General features: G+C 43.2%; 1 protein-coding gene across 6 annotated transcripts in view; it reads right to left on the minus strand.

Moving 5' to 3' along the window:
• Positions 1-5,013: 5,013 nt before the first annotated feature.
• The window catches only part of mical2a (microtubule associated monooxygenase, calponin and LIM domain containing 2a), a 46,706-nt gene continuing 31,866 nt past the window's right edge, over positions 5,014-19,853 (minus strand). The window contains exons 12-23 of one of the 6 annotated variants that reach the window (XM_064977833.1): positions 18,814-18,961; positions 17,796-17,995; positions 16,081-16,181; positions 15,738-15,809; positions 15,483-15,620; positions 14,966-15,085; positions 14,250-14,603; positions 13,325-13,432; positions 9,439-9,561; positions 8,934-9,111; positions 8,553-8,629; positions 5,014-8,457 (exon numbers count right to left, since the gene is read on the minus strand). In XM_064977833.1, the coding sequence (XP_064833905.1) occupies positions 8,074-8,457; positions 8,553-8,629; positions 8,934-9,111; positions 9,439-9,561; positions 13,325-13,432; positions 14,250-14,603; positions 14,966-15,085; positions 15,483-15,620; positions 15,738-15,809; positions 16,081-16,181; positions 17,796-17,995; positions 18,814-18,961 (2,003 nt within the window). In that variant the 3' untranslated portion in view covers positions 5,014-8,073. The remainder of the gene's footprint in view (positions 8,458-8,552; positions 8,630-8,933; positions 9,112-9,438; positions 9,562-13,324; positions 13,433-14,249; positions 14,604-14,965; positions 15,086-15,482; positions 15,621-15,737; positions 15,810-16,080; positions 16,182-17,795; positions 17,996-18,813; positions 18,962-19,853) is intronic. The other 5 variants (XM_064977841.1, XM_064977851.1, XM_064977861.1 and 2 more) reach the window with 5 other exon arrangements.

Here is a 19,853-nt window from a genome sequence, read left to right on the forward strand (position 1 = left end):
ACATTGAGTTTGACCCATCTGACCAAGCTTTCAAATGCATTTCTCACTAGACTGACATTCTCTTATTTGACAAGAGATGGACAGATATGCTCATAGAATCTTGTTTTAAGGCAGGCTTTAAGAATGACATAATCAAATTGACTCATATTAGCACTCAACTGATATGACTAAGAGCATGCTTACCAACTTATAGGGTTTTCTTCTGCCATCAGGAGTCATACAGCAAAAGGAATAGAAGTCCTAGATACAGCATTTCACCTGAAACATGGTTTATAATTAACACATGTAGATATTACTCTTCTGAGATACATTTACTGTAACAATGTGTTTTTTTTTGCTTATGGGAACATTTGTCTTGTTTCATTTAAGGGAATGATTTGGAAAGTGCTAAGAAAATGAAATTGTGAATTTTATTTATTTCTCCTCTCCACAACGTTCTATTTTCATTGCCACTCACAGTTTCTGTAATTTCATTGCAATTTCAACCTCAGATTGCTGTTCTTTTTTAATGCTAATCATTGTTATTATATAACCTGTGTGAACGACAGTTTTTTCCATTTAAGATAAGGGCATTTACATGAAAATATGAAATGCTCTCAGGGTCAATCCACAGTCACATTGCAGTCCACAGGGATGAGCAGAGCAGACAGGCAGATACAACAACGAACAGTGACCTCTGCAGTGGATTCCATTTTACACCAGCATTCTACCAATGACCCTTGCTGTGCCATACTCAGTTCTGTGAAAGACAGTGAGGGGTAAGAGCAGGGCCACTTCACATATTCTTTGCATGACTGAAACCTCATATCCGTCTTTGCTCTGCTGTTAGAGATACGTTTCTGAAATCACATTCAACATGTCCCTGCAGCTTCTGTTGTGTTGTTCACATGCGGAGGTGGGAATGTAACTCTTTAGACTAGATACAATTAATGAGAGAGATCTGTGATAGGGCTTGTGTGATTATTTGTCAGTGCATGTGTTCTCCCATGGCCGTGTAAGCTCTGTTAGATTTTCCCCTGTGCTGGAGGATCCTGCTGTGGTGTGAGGCATGAGGAGCACGTTAAAGAAGAGTGGGAGCACTGAGCCCACAGCCCTCCTCCTTACACCTCCACATCCCCTCGACCTCAGCATCCGGCCTCCTCTGTGCCTTCTAAACTCCCCGCTGTGGTCATCTCCACAGACACAAAGAATAACAAAGAACACAACTCTAAAACGCTCCCTTTCCTCTCAGTGGAGTCCCACCTCTCTATCCACCATCCAGGGCCATGCACCCTGTCACCCTACACCACGGACTACTGTCTCATCTGAACCCTTAGGTCATGAGTGCAGCTCGCAGGTGGACTCCCAGAACACGCTGATCATAACGTACTGAATTAACAACATGTATTTTGACTGATGCAGTGCTGTTGTTTCAGAACGGTGACCAGGTTAAGGACGGTCAAGTTCACAGGCAGAAGGCTCCTCAGATGCAGCGGTGACACACACAAACACATGTGCACACATCAAAACAGGCTTGAGTTATCACTGTGATACTTGACTTGCCCTCCATAACTGGTCTCAATTAACCCCAGCTCTCACCAATTCCATCTCCAGGCATTAAATGCTGTGTCCGTGACAGACAAGTAATCCAATGCCAAAGAGATCATCTGTGCAGTTTGGTTGGGCTAAATGCTTTTAAACTGCATCTCTGTTCTCTTCAATTACGTAAGCAAGGAGTGTGTGCCGAGTCTAAATGACTTTGCATGATTTGTTCTCAGCTGGTAATTTAATTTAATATCACTAGCCAGTTAATAGGCAGATAACCCTTAGGTACTGTATTATATAGCATCTGGTACCTCCACTTGCCCAAGCATCTGTTCCATGATAAATAACTGACGTCAAAAGGTGTGGTTATACAAAATGTATGAAACAAATTAATAGAAGTGGTTATCACAACTGACAGCTAGCTATTTAGCAAGTTCTTAAAATAGAAACAGAACTTTTTAATTTCCTTCAACTGATAGATTTCATTAGAATCTGTGTCAGTATTGGTCACATGTTGGATCTGACAGGTTGGCACACGGTCACATTGTTTGTCAGATTGAGATGTGACTGATGGTCGTGGTATTCAGAGCACCTTAACCTTTCCATTGGGAAGATAATGCAGTCTGTCCTGTAAAACTTGGCCTGTTTGACACCAAGCTGCCTTATCTTACAATAGAGAGGTGAGCCATATGATGGGAGCCAAACACTAGGGATCAAACAGACCCTCCCTTGAGCAATACGATTATTCAGGCAAGATTTCATCCTGTTGTGAATGACATTAAGCATGGAGCAGCCAGTGTGGTCTGATAGGAGAGATATCAAATCAGCCACCATGCATATTGTGATACCAACATAAACCTGCCTGAAGCTGATGGTTTAACTGGTTCAGTGAGCTGAACAAGTGAGAAAGTTGGAGACAGAAAGAGAAAGAAAGTGTTTCCGATTCTATTGGTATGCTGTAGGCCTTGGTTCTTTTAAACATGTTTATGCTGGCCAATGCCTGAACCCACATATTAGACAATTACATAGAGGCATTTTTGGGTAATTTCCATGATCTCTTGATATGAGCCTCTTTCTAAACAACAGTGCTTTCTAGTGGTTACCTGTTCCAATGACATGTTAGAGGACATGAAATAGAATCAGTAGGATAGAATCATTACACTGTTATGAGCTGTGGTAGATGGTAGTTGCCAACCCGTAAATGACTCATACGTGATCAGTTAATAACTTAGATAACCTAATTTGACCCATTTAGTTTATTTTCCCATAGTTGAGATCACAAAAGTTACTGTGAGAACTAGAGGCCAGAGGGTATTGCTATTACGTAGCAGAGCTGCACAGCAACGGGTGATGACAGAGGAGGAAGGAAGGGGCAAGAGGTACAACAGGAAAAGGAAATGGTGGAGACAAGAGAGGAAGACCTTACAGACAGAGAGGCAGACATGCAGTATAGTGGCAGAGGAGAGACAAAGTAAGGGAGAGTGAGAGACACAGGCAAACATACATACCCGCACATACAGGCACGATATATTAATATCTCATCACCCTCCCTCTCCTGGGACAGTGGCATAGATCAGGGATCAGGCTGAGGGGAAGGTGTGAGTCAGAGTAGAAAGTGGAGAAAGTGGAGCCATATCGAACTGTTATTGGAAACAGTGATTCCGCCAGTGGGTGGCATCAGAGGCTCAACGTTAGTCTCATCCAGGCCAGATAGGAAAAACAGTTCTCAGTCCCTGAACCAGCTGCATATTACTATTAGGCAGTGATTTACAAAGCACGGCTGCTGAATAGAAAATGCCATGTCAAGGCGGTCAACTCTAATTGACTGTCAAGAGAGTGTACCACTTCAGTTGAGTGTAATTTCTCTTTGCAAGTAATTGTTCTGTAATTTCTGGAGACATTAAATAGCTCAAATGCCACTTAAAGAAATTGTAGCTTGCCCCTGGTTCCTGCTTGCATAAACAGTTTTTTTCATTTTTTACAAATCATTTATTATATTCTGTCCTGTTGATCACTCAATTACTAAATAATGTCAGCTATGCACATTTACCCTTGACTTGATAGCTCCAATGGCTGAGGTAAAACAGTTGGCATTTCTCAATTGACAATCTCAAATCTATGCTAAGGGTTGAATGCTCTGAAGGCAGCAGATTAATGAAATAAAATATCTACTTTTATACAACACCAAAGAGACACATAGCTGTGTGTGTCATGATTTATCTCACTGAATACATTGCTTTTACAAACCTCCTTTGTTATTTAGTCAAGAAACACTTGGCCTTCTGTAGACCTTTCAATGTTTTTAGGGGTCACATTTCCTCAGCTTCTCCCTGATCTCTGCTGTACTGGAGGAGGGAGTGAGGTATAACCTGCTGACCCCAGTAGCTTTGATTACATCACAGCACACACACCATTGGTCCGTCACACTGTGTGATGCAAAGCTTCTGAACAAAATGTCCAGGCTGTGATAGGTTGAAGGGACAAGTGGATGATACTAGAAAAAAAGAGTGCTTCAATAGTATGTACCTCTGTTGTGATTACATTAAATCAAGCTTTCCCCTTAAAAGCCAAGCTAATGGAAGGTATTGGATACGGGTGATAATACAGCCAGGGACATATGCTTTGGCAGCTAGTATAATACATTGATTGTATGTTTCCTTTGAAATAACTGTATTCTTTATAAACAGTACACACAATTTAAAAAAAAAACACTTCAAATTCTAAAGTAGATGCTTTAAAAAAAAGGTATTCTAGTGGTGTGGGATGGCATGTAGCATAGAGGTTAGAGCGTTGGGCCAGTAAGCGAAAGTCTCCGGTTCGTATACCCGAGTCGACAAGGTGAAAAGTCTGTCGAAGTGCCCTTGAGCAAGGCACTTAACCCTAATTTGCTCCAGGGGTGCTGTACTACTATGACTGACCCTGTAACACAACACATTTCACTGCACCTATCCTGTGTACTGTATGTGACAATAAAACATCTTAATCAGGTGTGATGAGAGATGATTTCATGGCTGTTGAATAAGACACAAGACACTGATGGAGCATATGGGGAAAGAGAACTGACTCCCTCCTGTGAGAACCATGAACCATATCTGGCAGGACGACAGTGGATTGGCTGAGGAGAGAGTTGTATGGTTTGACATGTCCCCTTTGACCTCATCACCAAAGAATCCTTTCTGGCTCTCACGGATCCAGAAAGAGCTCCAGAAACCCATCCAGGAACATGTCTGCCTGGGACAGAGGAACTTAACCCATCCAATCATACATTTTAATTTAGGAGACTAGACATGGTAAGTAGACTAAATATAGGACATGCTCTGTAAAAGGAGTTCATGTTTAGGATTTACTTTGAGTACTGGGCCTGTATACTATGTGATGCTGAACGGCTCGACTTAAACATGTTACCCCTATGTGTACTATTCTATGTGCCATATCAACCCATGGGGAGAACAACATTGTGATATTATGAAAGAATGACAGTAAACTGGATCAAGATGGCAAATCACTTTATTTACATTTGTTGCTTTAGGTCATACATAAAGCAACACAGAATCTCCATGAGAAAAGCAGGCTGCATTTGAAGTCCCATAAAACATTGTTCCATGTATTCATTTAAGACAACATGAGCTAAGAACCTGTTGGGAGATTCATTCCCTTTGTTTGTGTGGGTCAAGAAAAAGTTATCCTGGGTGACAGCGTCTGGAAGAGAGAAAGAAAAGATGGCAAAAGATGGGAGAAAAAGTGGCATGCCTTTACATGACAGAAAGCTGTCTGTCAATTGTTCAACATGCACTCGGGAAGACCAATGCAGTCCACACACCACAGTTTCCTTGTTATGCATGCAGACACTGAAAAGACAGTCTCTTAGAAGATGTGACTTTGAACATCATGGTATTATGATGTGTTTCAACCTATAACAAGTGTGTGCTGTAGTTATGGTTCTGTTGGGGGTGCTGGACACAGACATTAGTAGTTTAATAACTTCATAGGTTCCAGGGAATCCCACATATTTAGCCTCACTGACGTGTTTTACCATTTTATTTTCAGGACAACCAGGGCTACAAGTAGAACATAACATTTTACATAAACAGTTGTATTCATGAGTTTTATTGACAAATGTCTATAAAAGAACAAGGTCCAGCCCCAAAAAAAGCTGATTAAAAATGAGTATATAATAATTACAATTGTAAATTCAAAAATGGTTTGCTTAGTGGGAAATTAATATCCAACTAGTCAGTGACAACTGTGTGGAGCATGGAGTTTGTGACAGCAACTATGTGAGTTTATAGACACTATGTCCTGAGATTTCCTATGATCTACTAAGAAGAACCTCTTACCTCCTGACAACTCTTGATTGGCTTATGAGCGTCATAGAGCAGACCAGATTACATTTACGTGTCTGTGAGAGTCTTAGCCTTTCAGAGTACGGTCATAATAGTTTGTAGATTAGACATTTTTGTGAGAAGAATTGTTTTTGGGATCTAATATCGGCGGATGCAGACGAAATAGAAAAATCCTATGCTAAAAACTGCTGTCGGTAGCTCAAACACAGGGTTAGAAGCATTTTTTACTTGTGTGTGGAAATGCTGACAGTAATTGGACTAATCTAACAAAGCATTCACTCCAAAACATTATTCACAAAACCATGTGACCATGCAGGTGATCACCTTCAGAATGGCATGTCTCCTAACCAATCAGGAGGCCCATCATCAGAAAGTTGAAAATAGACTTCCAAGTGAACAAGAATAGAAATGAAAGGAAGGAAATATAGTAGGTTAGAATATAGAGAAAAATCAGAGGAAGGATTAAATCCAGTTACAATGCATAGAAACTTTGCAATTGTTAGATAACATGAGATTGTGCTATTCAACAACATGCAATTTAGCACTGTACAGTGTACTGCATGAATGATGTAACTTCTGGTTAGGGCTGAAAACACTTCTCATTTTTAAAGTGCACCAACTGTATCTTTGGAATTTGTATTGGTAATAAAGCTGAGATCCTGCTATCATACTTAACATGGTTATTAACAGTGAGATGAGTGGCAAGCACATACACACCACAGCATTCAAACATAGCCTGTGTTATCATGTCTGATTCAGTCCTTCTGAACTATTCAATTCAGCAATATTCTTAACATTCTGAAAAACATATTGAAGTAAAATAGACCTGTACAAATAATAAAAATGAAGAAAAACCTCCTCTATTACAAACATACAACAACTCTTTAGAAGATTGTCTCTTATTCCACCTGATCAAACAGTAAATAGAATTTGGCCTTGCATCTGTTTCACCAACAGGTGGCAGCAATGAGTAAGCATTAAACAGTCCATGAACTGGAGTAGTAAACCAAAGCCCATGTCCATGAAACCTTTTCCCCTTTTTAAGTACAACGGACAATGCACAAAAATACTGGAGGCACTGGGCCATAAACTAAAGTAATAAAAGTTATCATAATGTGTTGCGAAAGTACACTATGGTCACGGTGTCATACGAGATCTTACAATAAAAACATGAACATTTTAATTTGTGTCAAACTATATTGAAATTGAAAAAAAAGATGAGAAAATCTTGTCGAGCACAGATCCACGTTGGCCCCCGACCCGACCCCGACCCTGACCTGTGAGTTCAGCAGGGTTTAGTAAACGTGCAGCGTCAGCACTAGTCATTATCCAAGGCCTGGACAGCCATTAGGCAGCCATTAACTCCCACACCATTCATCAGGCATCAGCCACAGGTCAAGGCAGCTACCCAAGTTAAAGTGCTTCAAGTCAGTCTTTTCATTTAGATTACTTTTTCCACGCAAAAAAATCTATCATTACCTGAGTTAAGCCACGTAAAAACTGGCTCGACTTTGACAGCCAGTTGTTGAAAGACTCAACTCTAGAGCAATATAGATTGGATGATTTCAGCAGTCATATCAACAACATACCGTAAATGATTTAGACCACCATGAAACCATGTACAGCACATTACCCCTCATCATAAAGAAAACTGTCATGTTCATGAAAACATCGCACGTATCACAGTCCAAGCTACCACTTGGGAAATGTTATTTGTTCTTTGGTTGGTGTAGGACTAGATCTAATGCACTGACAGCTACATATTCTGTGAGAAAATATTATCAAGGTGCTTGTACACATGGTCAAACGGTAGCTTGCCATCATATGACATGGCACAAATGCAAGATACGCCAGTTAATGTTCGGCCAGGCTTCAGACCCTATTGCATGAAGGTTAGGGATAGGGATAGGGTTAGGGATAGGGTTAGGGTTAGGGTTAGGGTTAGGGATAGGGTTAGGGTTAGGATTAGGGATAGGATTAGGGATAGGGATAGGGTTAGGGATAGGGATAGGGTTAGGGATAGGGATAGGGATAGGGTTAGGGATAGGGATAGGGTTAGGGATAGGGATAGGGATAGGGTTAGGGATAGGGATAGGGTTAGGGATAGGGATAGGGATAGGGTTAGGGATAGGGATAGGGTTAGGGATAGGGATAGGGTTAGGGATAGGGTTAGGGTTAGGATTAGGCTTCCCTCCCTGGTGGGCCTCTACATGAGCCTATGGCCTAGGTGTTCCTCCAGCCACAGCAGTAGGGGCTGGATGGACTGGGAGACAGGCCCGGTTTCAGAGTACATCTGCAGCAGCACCTCCTGGAGCATGAACAGCAGGGGCACTCCCAGGCTCAGCAGCTCATACAGGAAGACATAGTCCTGCACATTGGCTCTAAAGTGGAGGCCCGCAGCCTGGGCCGTACCATGCACCCAGCGAGACAGGAGGCGGGGGGAGTCACACACAGCCCGGGTCACACTCAGGGGCCAGCTCAGGCACTTCCTCAGGCGGGAGCTGATGGTACCTGGTGACTGGCTCTGCCGTCCTTCTGTTGTGTCACAGTCAGGAGTCTGTGTCCCTGATCCCTCCTGAACCCCGGCTCCCTGAGGGAAACACCCATTTAGTCACAAAGATGTCCCACAAATGAACATCAAAATGACAATGGCAAGTGGATGATTGAATGATCCAGAACAATTACCAGATGTGAATTGAATGTCCTCCGATGGTTCATTCCATTTTTACGTTGTGTGAAGTGCAGCTTGCAGTACAACTTGCCTAATTGAACATGATCAAAGGAGGATTTAGAAAAATTGGCACATAAACAGTTAATTATCTCTACCCGGCACAGACAGAAGAGTACTGGCCACCCCCCAGAGCCTGGTTCCTCTCTAGGTTTCTTCCTAGGCTCCTGCCTTTCTAGGGAGTTTTTCCTAGCCACCGTGCCGCTACATCTGCATTGCTTGCTCTTTAGGGTTTTAGGCTTGGTATCTGTATAGCACTTTGTCACAACTGCTGATTTGATAGATTGATTGATTGACAGCAAGCGAACATCTAAAACTTAGTGTTGGGAAACACATACCCTGCTCAGAGTCGAAGGCATGGCCTCCCTGGCGCAGGATGGAGCCACAGGTGTCACAGCGAAAGCACTCCCTGTGGAAATAAAGTCCCTCAGCACTGATCCTTTCCACCACGTACACGCGCTTCTGACAGGAGTGACACTGGTCACCAGACCCAGGGAACTCCCTCCGCAAGGAACCCTGGGAAACAGAACAGAGAGGCAGACAGTGCTACAAACGATGTCAGACCAGAAAATGACGATAATAAGGGAGTGATGCACTTGTGTCAGATTCCACAACTTTGACACTAAAAGGCCTTATGGCCGAGTTTGGCCTTTAGTTCACAAAGCATAAAGAGTCATAGAGTCCTGCAAAGAATAATCATCCCAATCCTTATTTTACACAATCACTCTTCATCTGACTCAGAGCCAGGGCCTGGGACATAGTCTATGTTCTTCACCAAGATAAGGGCTGTTGTTCAAGGCTGGTACAGTCTGAGTGGCTGCATGCTCAGCCAGACATGCTTACCGGAGACAGAGGCGCTGGGGGTGAACAGGGGGAGGAGGCTTTAGGCCTGTGGTCAGTCTCATAGAGGGTGACCAGCGTCTCAGCCCTGGCTGCTATAGCCAGAGACACCTTCCCCACCGTCCTCTGACATGCAGCAAGGAGGAAAAGACAGGAGGAAGACAGGGAGGACGAGAGGTAGGAAGGGAGAAAGAGAGTAAGAATAAAGGTCAGAATGATAGTCCACATCGTAGACAGACAGACAGACAGACAGACAGACAGACAGACAGACAGACAGACAGACAGACAGACAGACAGACAGACAGACAGACAGACAGACAGACAGATAGATAGATAGATAGATAGATAGATAGATAGATAGATAGATAGATAGATAGATAGATAGATAGATAGATAGAGACAGATAGACAGATAGATAGATAGATAGATAGATAGATAGATAGATAGATAGATAGATAGATAGATAGATAGATAGATAGATAGATAGTGATTTGATTACTTTGTTCTCTGACTAAGGCCACGGTTGGGGAAATTAGCAAAGTTATTTCATCAAAATAAGAGTCTCAGTTCAAAAGTATGACCACAGAAGAGGAGGGAATGTTTTCTCATTATGGTTAGCTGGTGGGCCTGTCTGGATGCTTCAGATTGCACTGACTGCACGGTGCTGGCTCAAAATGATCAGAAATCTGTGGACAGGGAGGGGCAGTCTAACCCACAAAGTGCAGCACCACAAAAATATATTCAACCATTGCATGAGAGGCCCCAGGATAGCTAAAAAAACATCTCAAATGCTTCTTGCATGCAAGACCTTTGTGTCTACACGTGTCCTTTGTGATTTAGAGAATAGTTCAAGTTACTTTAGCAGGCATGTGGCGCTGGGGGCAAAATACCTGTTTGACGTTGTTAAAACCAGGTTCTGGCTTTGGTTGTAGTATTGCAGTGCATTGTTGTTGGGATATATATGTGGAGCCACTGCTGTGACACTGAAACAGCAACATGACTGTGATGTTAATAACTACAACTGTAATTTACAAGCAAATTAGATTCAAAGTTAAACAAATATATACTTCTAAAATATATACAATTTACCAGATTACATCATGTTTAAAATCAAACAGACAGCACTTCATGTTGTGTTTCTCTGAGAAGCAGCAGGCTCTGCATATAGAAATGATGTGGCCATATATAGTGCTATGGTTTGGAGGCACACAAGAGTCACTCACCACATGTGACTCATTCAAGGGATCTCTTTGCATTTCTTTCTTACAAAGCTGCATATCTAGTGCACCAGATTGACTGGTCTTTGGTTTTCCATGAAGAATGAAGGAATTAGAGGAAACAGAGAAGAAAACTTAGTTTAACTGTTCAGTGACAGATAAGGGATAGATTAGTGCATCAAAATAATAGCATCATGTCTGCTCTGACATTAGGGGATATGGGTTTCATGATGACAGACAGATGGTGAGAAATGGATGTGCTTGTTTTCACCTTGAGTTGGAGTAGAATGGATGAGGATGAAGACACGTTTTGAGGGAGTGAGAAGGTAGAAAGGGTGATTTCTGGACAAAGGAGGGAAGTGACTTTAGGAGTGGGAGCAGGGAGGATGGGAGGAGAGGTAATGGTCTGTTCAGCAGATCCAGGCTAGGGTGGGAATGGGAAAAAGAGGAATGGAAAGTCAAAGAGGGAGAGGATTGTTAAAAGAGAGACTGAGAATCAGATAGGTTAAATGATAGTTGGCATGCTCAGTTTGATGGGCTACAGCACCTGGCATTCAATGGCACTCTACCGTCCTATTGACCAAGCCCCAACCTGCTTAGTCTCCACTCAAGAACACTACATTCCATTTCCATGTCAACTCAGTTATAGTGCTACAGATTAAAGATGTGTAATATCTCTGCATGATGAATATTGAATGATCACAGAGGTTTTAGCATAGCACACAATGATAGGGACACAGCACGCATTTCACCCTAAGGTCTACTACTGTATTCGGCGCATGTGACAAACATAATTTGATTTGATTTGACATGCTGAAACACAGACATGGATGTGGTTATTTATACCTGATGTTGAAGTAGACAGGAAGAGGAGGAAGATGGAGAATATGTATGAGGGGGTGAAAATGTAGAAAGGGTGATTTCTGGACAAAGTACTGATGAAGAGATTTTAGGATGGGGAGCAGGGAGGATGTGAGGTGAGGGAATGGTCTAACTCTGTCTAGCAGATCCAGACTAGTGTGGGAATGGGAAAGTCAAAGAGAGGAAGATATTATGAGCATCAGATGGGAGTTAAATTAGAGTTTGCATGCTTAGTGGGTTGGGCCTCAAGCCTAAAATGCCTGGTATTCCATGACACTGCATTCCATTGAAATGGAAATTCAGACAGATTTAGATAAAACGTGTATTTCGCCATGATAAATGTTCAATGGTCAAAGGTTGTAGGATGACACACAGTGGTAGGAACACATACAAGACAGTGAGACAGACATGGATGTGGTTATTTTTTACCTGAGGTTGGGGCAGACAGGATGAGAATGAGGAATAGGGATGAGGAGGTGAGAAGGTAGAAACGGTGATTTCTGGGTAAAGGTATAATGAGGTGACTTCTGGACTTGGGTTAGGGAAGATGGGATCAGACTGAGGGAATGGCCTGTTTATCAGAATCAAGCTAGGTGAGGAATGGGACAGGGGAGATTTGCAAATGAAAAGAGAGGGAGAGGATTGTTAAAGGAGAACTTTGAGTGTTAATAATTAGATATAAGTTACAATGAGAACTGGCGTGCACAGGGGGATAGGCTTTAAGCAAAGGTATTCCGTGGCACTCTCCTATCATAGTATTAACTAAACCCCAACCTGCTGAGCCTCAACACAACAGCTTACCTTGGTTTCCACTGAGATGGAAACTCATTTAAAGAAGGTGAGCAGTTTCTTTTTTGATGATAAAATACCATGGAAATACCTTTTCCTGTAATGGAAATTGCAATATGATGACTACTCTAGCACTAAACACCTTGCTTGATGATTGCAGCCTCTTTCAGTGAAGCACAGAGAACCCAGTGCAACCTTTCAACAGTGTCCATGCTGAAACCCTCTGAGTCTCTGAGCACACAGAGTAGGCGAATTACCATCACAGACAGAGCTGAGAGAGGAGGCTACCTAGTTTTCAGCCTGACCTCTCTTCTGCAGGTCTGTCTCAGTGGGAATATAGAATCACAATGATTTCTGCTTAAACAACTAACTGCCTGATGTGTTTTCACAGGGGGTTATATTGTTTTAAAAAAGCCTTGTTGAAACCCACAACGTAAACAGTCATATATTGACTGACAGTAAAGGCGATTTAAATTACAGATGTAGGATCTTAATTTGATCACTATTTTGTTGCTGAGAATTTTCTTGCACAGCAGGAAATGCAAACGCGTAGCATATTCAAGGTTTAAAAAGGTTTCTAAAGTTTGTAATTCCCACTTTGAAATGTCAGACTTTCTTTGCCCTAAAGAAAAATGTATCAACACAAAAAACAAAAAAAATGGCCATTAATTATAATCCACATAATAATTCAAATTTCCTGATGCTGCAGGATTATTTTCCTGTTTTAGCAAACTGTCTCAAATTAAGATCCGACATCTGTATAACAGAACACTGTGTCCTACAATAACCAGAAATCACCTGCGCTAGCTGTGTTCTGTTGCTACAGACTCTGAGCAGCTGATGAAGACATCGCCAAAAAGGTCATGCCTCTGGAGATTATGGATGTTGAATTTCAACACAGGGAGGATTATAAGAACTCTGTGCAGCAGCAGTAATGGCAAACAAGACCGAGAGTGCAACACGACAAACACACTGAAGGACGGGAGAGGTGAGGGTTCAGAGTTCAGTGGTTAGATAGTCACCTGGGACGTAGAGGTCACATCCCCAGAGAACAGTGCTCTCAGGTGGACCGCTTTCTCCTTGATACTTTTATTATGAAACTCTCTAGCATTCTGGGTCTGAGCTTTCTTCTGCAGGACACATACCATGAGACACAGAGACAAAGAACAGGCATCAGAAAGAGAAAGCTGCACCCGCAACACAGTACCACATACTCCCTGTCTGATGAATGGGTCTGAATAGTAACAGAATTAGGCAGATTATTAACTCCCAAATCAGTTATAATGTACGTACAAATAAATGTATGAAATGTATGCACTCTTTATTGTAAATCGCTCTGGATAAGAGCATCTGCCAAATTACTAAAATGTCAAAGGTGATGATCAAGCAAGATAAGTGGACTTTGGTCCTACTTTCCCACTGAAGGAGCTAGATGGCACATTGTTTAATGGGTGGTGGGGAACAATAGTGTTGCTGTGTTGAGTAGAGTGGCAGTTCTTTAACACTAATTTGACACACCAGCAGAGATGACTCCACACTTAGACATGTGCTCCTGGAACAGCAGACTGAGACCCAGACAGAGACAGACAGACACACAGGACTGGCACAGAACAAGGCTACAAGGTCAGCCCACTGGCTAAACTTGCCAGTCAGCAGCCTCTGTGCCTCTTTGTCTCTGCCAGGGCTGTGGGTCTGTTCTTGCCATTGTGGTCAGTGTGGATGATTAGGGGTTGACTTCACCAGCCGACTATGTGCTATACAATGCTAAATGTATAATCACAATGATTATCTCAACACTCGTATTCAGCCTTTTCCTAAAAAGGATGTCTTATATGATCACACAGTAGGAGGCAATAACAATAGAAAAAGACAGCGCAGACAAAGAGAAACGGACAGATGGAAAGGAAAGGAGAGGAAAGGAAAGGAAATGAGAGGGGAATAGGTCACCTGGGTGATCTTTTCCTCCACTTCCTGAAGGCGTTGGAGCATTCTAGACATGGCTAGGACTGCTGAGTGGCAGGAGGGAGAGTAGACAGGGTACTCTGTGCTCTCTGGCTTTTGAGGAAGCGTCTGAGGTTGCGTCTGAGCACATGTCTGATCAGCCTGTCTGACCTTCCTGAGGGTGGGATTTGGGATGGATGGGGGTTGGAGCTTAGGTTGGGGCTGGAACTGGGGTTGGGGCTGGTGCTGAGACTGAAGCTGGGCTTGGAGCTGGGGAGAGAGCTTGGGTTTGGGAGGAGGCTGTGGTGGGGGCCGAGCGATGCACTCAGCTGCATATTTGGCACAGGTTGCAGACGGAAACTGGAAACACACAGCACATGTGAGCTGCAGTTCTATGGCTCTCCGTCAACTCAGGGTAAGCTTGATGAAAAAACAAGAAGCAATTGCAGCTAACAGGCTCCAGTAGTTTAACAGCTGGAGAGAATAGGAGGGAGATTTATGCCCCATGCTTTTCTTTATCGTGTGAATCTACTTCACTGGGGGGTTTATTTTTCATTTCCAACCCACAGGGAGCATTAAACACTCTCACTCCAGGTAGAGGATGACTGGTTTGTGAGTGAGTGTATACCAAAACTGAGTGACAGTGTGTGTTCTGCAGAGTGTATTAGCATGGGTATGCGTGTGTATTACAGTATGTTGACCAGGCTGCTCCAGTCCTCTACCTGTGTCTTGGGGGGAGGGTTGAGTGGGGTCTGCTGCCTGAGGTTGGTGAAGCGTGGGGTCTCAGTCATGTCCATGGAGCGTGGCCGAGGGGCCCTCTCAGAACCCCAATCACACTGAGTCTGATGGGGTTTGTCAGCCAGAAACAAAGCCAAGGAAAAAGGTTAGTAGAAAGACAGAAAAGGAAGAAAAGAGAGAAAGTGACTTGCAAGATAAGTTAAGAACAAATTCTTATTTACAATGACGGCCTACATCGGCCAAACCCGGACGACGCTGGGCCAATTGTGCACAGCCCTATGGGACTCCCAATCACAGCCGGCTGTGATACAGCCTGGAATCGAACCTGGGTGTCTGTAGTGATGCCTCTGTTCTACAGCACACTGTGGTATAAGGCATCTGAGAACAAACATGCCAGGTACTATACCATACTACAGTACTGTATAAGCTATGGAGGACACTGTCCAAAACTGACAAAGTCCTGAGGAGGGGGAATGGAGGACATGTCTTGGTGGTTCTGACCTGTCTCCGGAGGGTGAAGCTGGGGTTGCTCTCCTCAAACTTGGACAGGAGTTGGCTGGCCATGGAGCGGACCTTGTTCTCCTTAACCCCCCTCCCCTCACCCACACAGGACGCACTCTGACTGGAGAAGTTGGTTGCCTGTCATGAGAAATAGTGACTTGAGTCATCAGGGCCAAAATAAATGGTATTTTGTCGTATTTGACGTTGGTGCGCTTAGAATGTCATTATGAAATTGTAGTTGATGATAACAACTACCTCTTCCAAATAACTGCAGACTTTTCGTCTCCTTTTGTACGTTGGGTCGGTATCTTCTAGCTTCTTCTCATCCTGAAAGAAAACAAACAGGCCATAGTATATGACTAAATATTTCAGACTGCACTCAATGGTAAAAAGATTCAACATGAAAGTGAACTAATTAAAAAGAGCCCATCTCAAAAACACTCTAGAAGAATACATTTAACTTGTGGAAGGCCCCAATACCGTCCACTTATTCAAATGAAATGACTTTTGAAATGATAACACAGGGAGGCTGAAACGGCTCTCAAGTTGCAGTAGTTATCAAGGCAGACAGGCACCTTTGAGAGAGGAGTGTGATTACCTTTGGTACCCTTTTTCTTGGTACCAAGTTCAGAACTTTGTTCATACTTCTGACTGCCTTTGAAGGATAGTCTTCACTGTTTTCGTCGGCCCCTCTAGAATCTGCAATGAAACACGAATGCATTAAAAGTTATGATATATTCCACGGAGCTCAGCCATGAATGCCAAATGAAAGCAATGGCCAATGTTGTTGTTTTTTACATTATGTCTAAAAGAAACCTAATATTATTGTGCTGGAAAGAACCAGATGGGGCAAGACCATCTGCTTTTCCTGAGAAATGCCACCTAATAAATAAAGTTGTTTTTGTGGGAACACTTCACTTCAGATCATAAGAATGTATACAATTATTGCTAAATAGTACATCCTCATTCCGTCATGTGGGAAACCAGCTTTGCTGTGGAGAGAGGCATATCATGTGACCTCGCAGAGACCATAAAGCTTGTACAACTGATGTCCCTGTGGCAATAATATGCTCTGTTCACCTTAGGCGTCTCAGACCAGAAACTGGAGTAAGGTATAGTGTTTTCTCTCCAGGCACCCTAGACTCAGAAACTATCTGTAAGGTAACCTGCACTGTGCTGGGCAGATGTGCATTCCTCTCATGCCAGACAATGTGACTGATAAGGTTGTGCAACGCAGAGCTCCTTTCAAAGGAAGCGAGATGAAATCTCATACCCTCTTACACACTGGCAAAAGTGTCTCTAGAAAGACATAACTTATCTGAAAGAAAGCAGGGGTCAGGGATGAATTACATTAAGGACAGAGACAGCTTGATATGTAAAGAAATGGCTCCGGGGAAAACAGAAAAAGTGAGAGGCTGGGCTTTTAATACAGTGGACACAGTGGAGTGGTAGGGCCTTCGAGGGTGACAATGCCAAGGTGTTAAAGTGAGAAGTTTCAGGTTTTGTTATTAGTCGTATGTACGGGCTACACATGGTATACACAGTCCATTTAAATGCTTACTTGCAGGTTCCTTCTTGACAATGCAACAACAATAAGAAATAAGAAATGATAAGAATATGAACATCAAGTAAATGGCTCAGTAAAATAGAATAAACATTTTATCATAAGTATAATACAGGAAGACACAATTTATAGTCCAATATTTACACTCATTATGATTAATGGGGATAGGGGTGCTAGTATTTAAATTGTGCAGATATTTAGCAATAATAATGAGAGTCTGGTGGCAGCCGTTGTGATGTAAGTGTAGCATGAATGTGTGTGTGAGTGTGTGTGTCTACAGGGGGAGCATACACCTGCCAGTGGCCAGGGCAGAGCAGTAGGACTATATGCCTCTCCACCCTGTCTGCTCCTCCTAATGAAGTGTTCAGAGCCAAATGCTTCTGCTGCATTTAAAAATAACTCTGACATGGGAAGGAGCCTTTAAAAAAAGACCTGATGATTTAAAGGGCTGCTACTGTGTGTGTGTGTGTGTGTGTGTGTGTGTGTGTGTGTGTGTGTGTGTGTGTGTGTGTGTGTGTGTGTGTGTGTGTGTGTGTGTGTGTGTGTGTGTGTGTGTGTGTGTGTGTGTGTGTGTGTGTGTGTGTGTGTGTGTGTGTGTGTGTGTGTGGTGTGTGTGTGTGTGTGTGTGTGTATGTGTGTGTGTGTGTGTGTGCAAATCTGTGTGGCTGTGTGCAGGAGTGATATCTGAAGTCTGGGGCTTGAGGACACACGTGTCTGCTGGGGGATGGGGTGAGGGGTGTGAGGTGTACCTGAGATGGGGAGGGGGGTGCCACGGAACAGCTCGTAGAACTTGGAGAGGTAGGTGACCATTCTGGTCTTGTCTGGTTCCTGACCAGCAGCCATCTCCACCCCAGTGGTGAAGGGCCGGATCCCAAACTCCCGCTCAGCCAGGTCACATGCCAGCTGGAGGTTGTTAGCCGAATCCTCCTCATTCAGCGAATCAAACTCTCTGAGGGAAACCGATTGAAATGATATCACGCAATGTTGTTGTAATGTTGTGTGGGTAACTAGGTGAAGGCTTTATAAGACTAAGCTGGTGTCAACATAGAAGTTATGAAACAGTTCTAGACTAGCAGTGTAGCCCTCCCTTTACCACAAAGAAGAAGTCATAAATAACAAACTGCCCTACATACTGAGTGCGACATGTAATACATAGTTATGCTTTCCAAACTCCCTTTCACATACTATAGGGTTTCTCTAAAAGCAGTTGTGTCTCCTGTGTGCTCTGTTTCATCACACCTATCAGTAACAGAGAGAGAGAGAGAGAGAGAGAGAGAGAGAGAGAGAGAGAGAGAGAGAGAACTGACATTGGGAAAAAGGCTCTTCGATGAATCTCAAAAGTCATTCACACCCACCACTTTCATTTATTCTCACACAAAGATGGGCTGTGAGTGAGAGGCAGGGGCTTGTGTTTAGATAGTACACCAGGACATACATTGACATACTTTCATGCCTGGCATAGTTTACATTAGACACCGTCAGAAGGAGACAATATTACGGTGTGGGTGTAAGAAATTGTGCTATTACTGGTATCTTGATGTAAATGTTAGCCTAATGTAGAAATTCCCCATTACACAATATACCATAGAGGCATTTTATGAGGAGCCAGTCTATCGACTTACAATGACGAAGTGCTACATGCCAGGGTGTGACATGAAGAAGTCTCACACATGGAGGTCATTTACAGTTACAGGATGGTACATGAGGCCAGTCTTACTGTGGTGGTTTACAGGGTAGTTGTGTGTTGCAGTGTTTTGCTCTACATACATGAGGTGGGATCTAAACCGGTGGATGAGGGCACAGAGAGCCAGGCCACTCTGCCACGAGGTGGTCAGGTCTGTCACGCTCACGTTCCTGTAGCCCTCGGTCTGTTTCTGACACCATGTCAGCAGCCTGCCCGGCCTGATCTCCGACTCTACACACACAGACAGGAACAAGGTGTTCAGTAGGGTGAAAATGGGAGGCACTACCTAAGTTGGTCCAATAAGAACAACATAGATGTTTGTTTTCCATTGCCCTATTTTACATTTGTGTGACTGTCCTTGTCTACCAGTGTATCAGTGTTTTGTCACTTGTCATGTGTTGTGTTTTTGTGGACACCAGGAAGAGTAGCTGATGCTTCTGCGAAAGCTGATGGGGATCCAAATAAATAAAATACTAAACACAACCCAGCTAACAGCCACCCACCCACTCGCCCGGCAACACAAACACAGAGCTAACAGGAATTGAGATCATAGATGTGGGACAGTGACAGCAGGTGACGTTAATGAGAGGTAAGACTGATAAGAGGTAAGTTAGAATAGGGGCTGAAGTATGCATATGACTCTGTCAAGACATGTTGAACCTGTCTGTCATTGTGTAATAGGACCCATGGTTTTGTAACATTGTGTTTGGTGCATTATGTAGAGGCCAGGGTGTGCTGAAAGATATACTGTATACATGGAAGAAACATTTTCTGATGATGGAGACCGTACTCATGTTTAACATGATCCATGGGGCCAAAAATATCTTGAAACGTAACCAGCTAGACTTTGTTAGGTCTGGTATCTGAGATCATCCTAAAGATATCACAGGTGCGTTTAACTACTAGTGTATCAAGTCACGTTTTTCCTTTTCAAAATACACAGAACCACCAGCTTTGGCCTCCAATTAAATGATGAATATAGGGGGGAGGGTCTGTACCCTATATGACCCTGTCCACAGTCAAGAGGCTTCACCAAAACCCCCCTCTCACCATGGATCATTGCAAAACTAACCTCTGAAGGTGACTTATTTCCCAAGCAGAGATTCATGTGGGCTCGTCCTCA

The sequence above is a fragment of the Oncorhynchus masou genome, chromosome 1 (genome assembly GCF_036934945.1).
Source record: "Oncorhynchus masou masou isolate Uvic2021 chromosome 1, UVic_Omas_1.1, whole genome shotgun sequence".
Classification (NCBI taxonomy): Eukaryota; Metazoa; Chordata; class Actinopteri; order Salmoniformes; family Salmonidae; genus Oncorhynchus; species Oncorhynchus masou.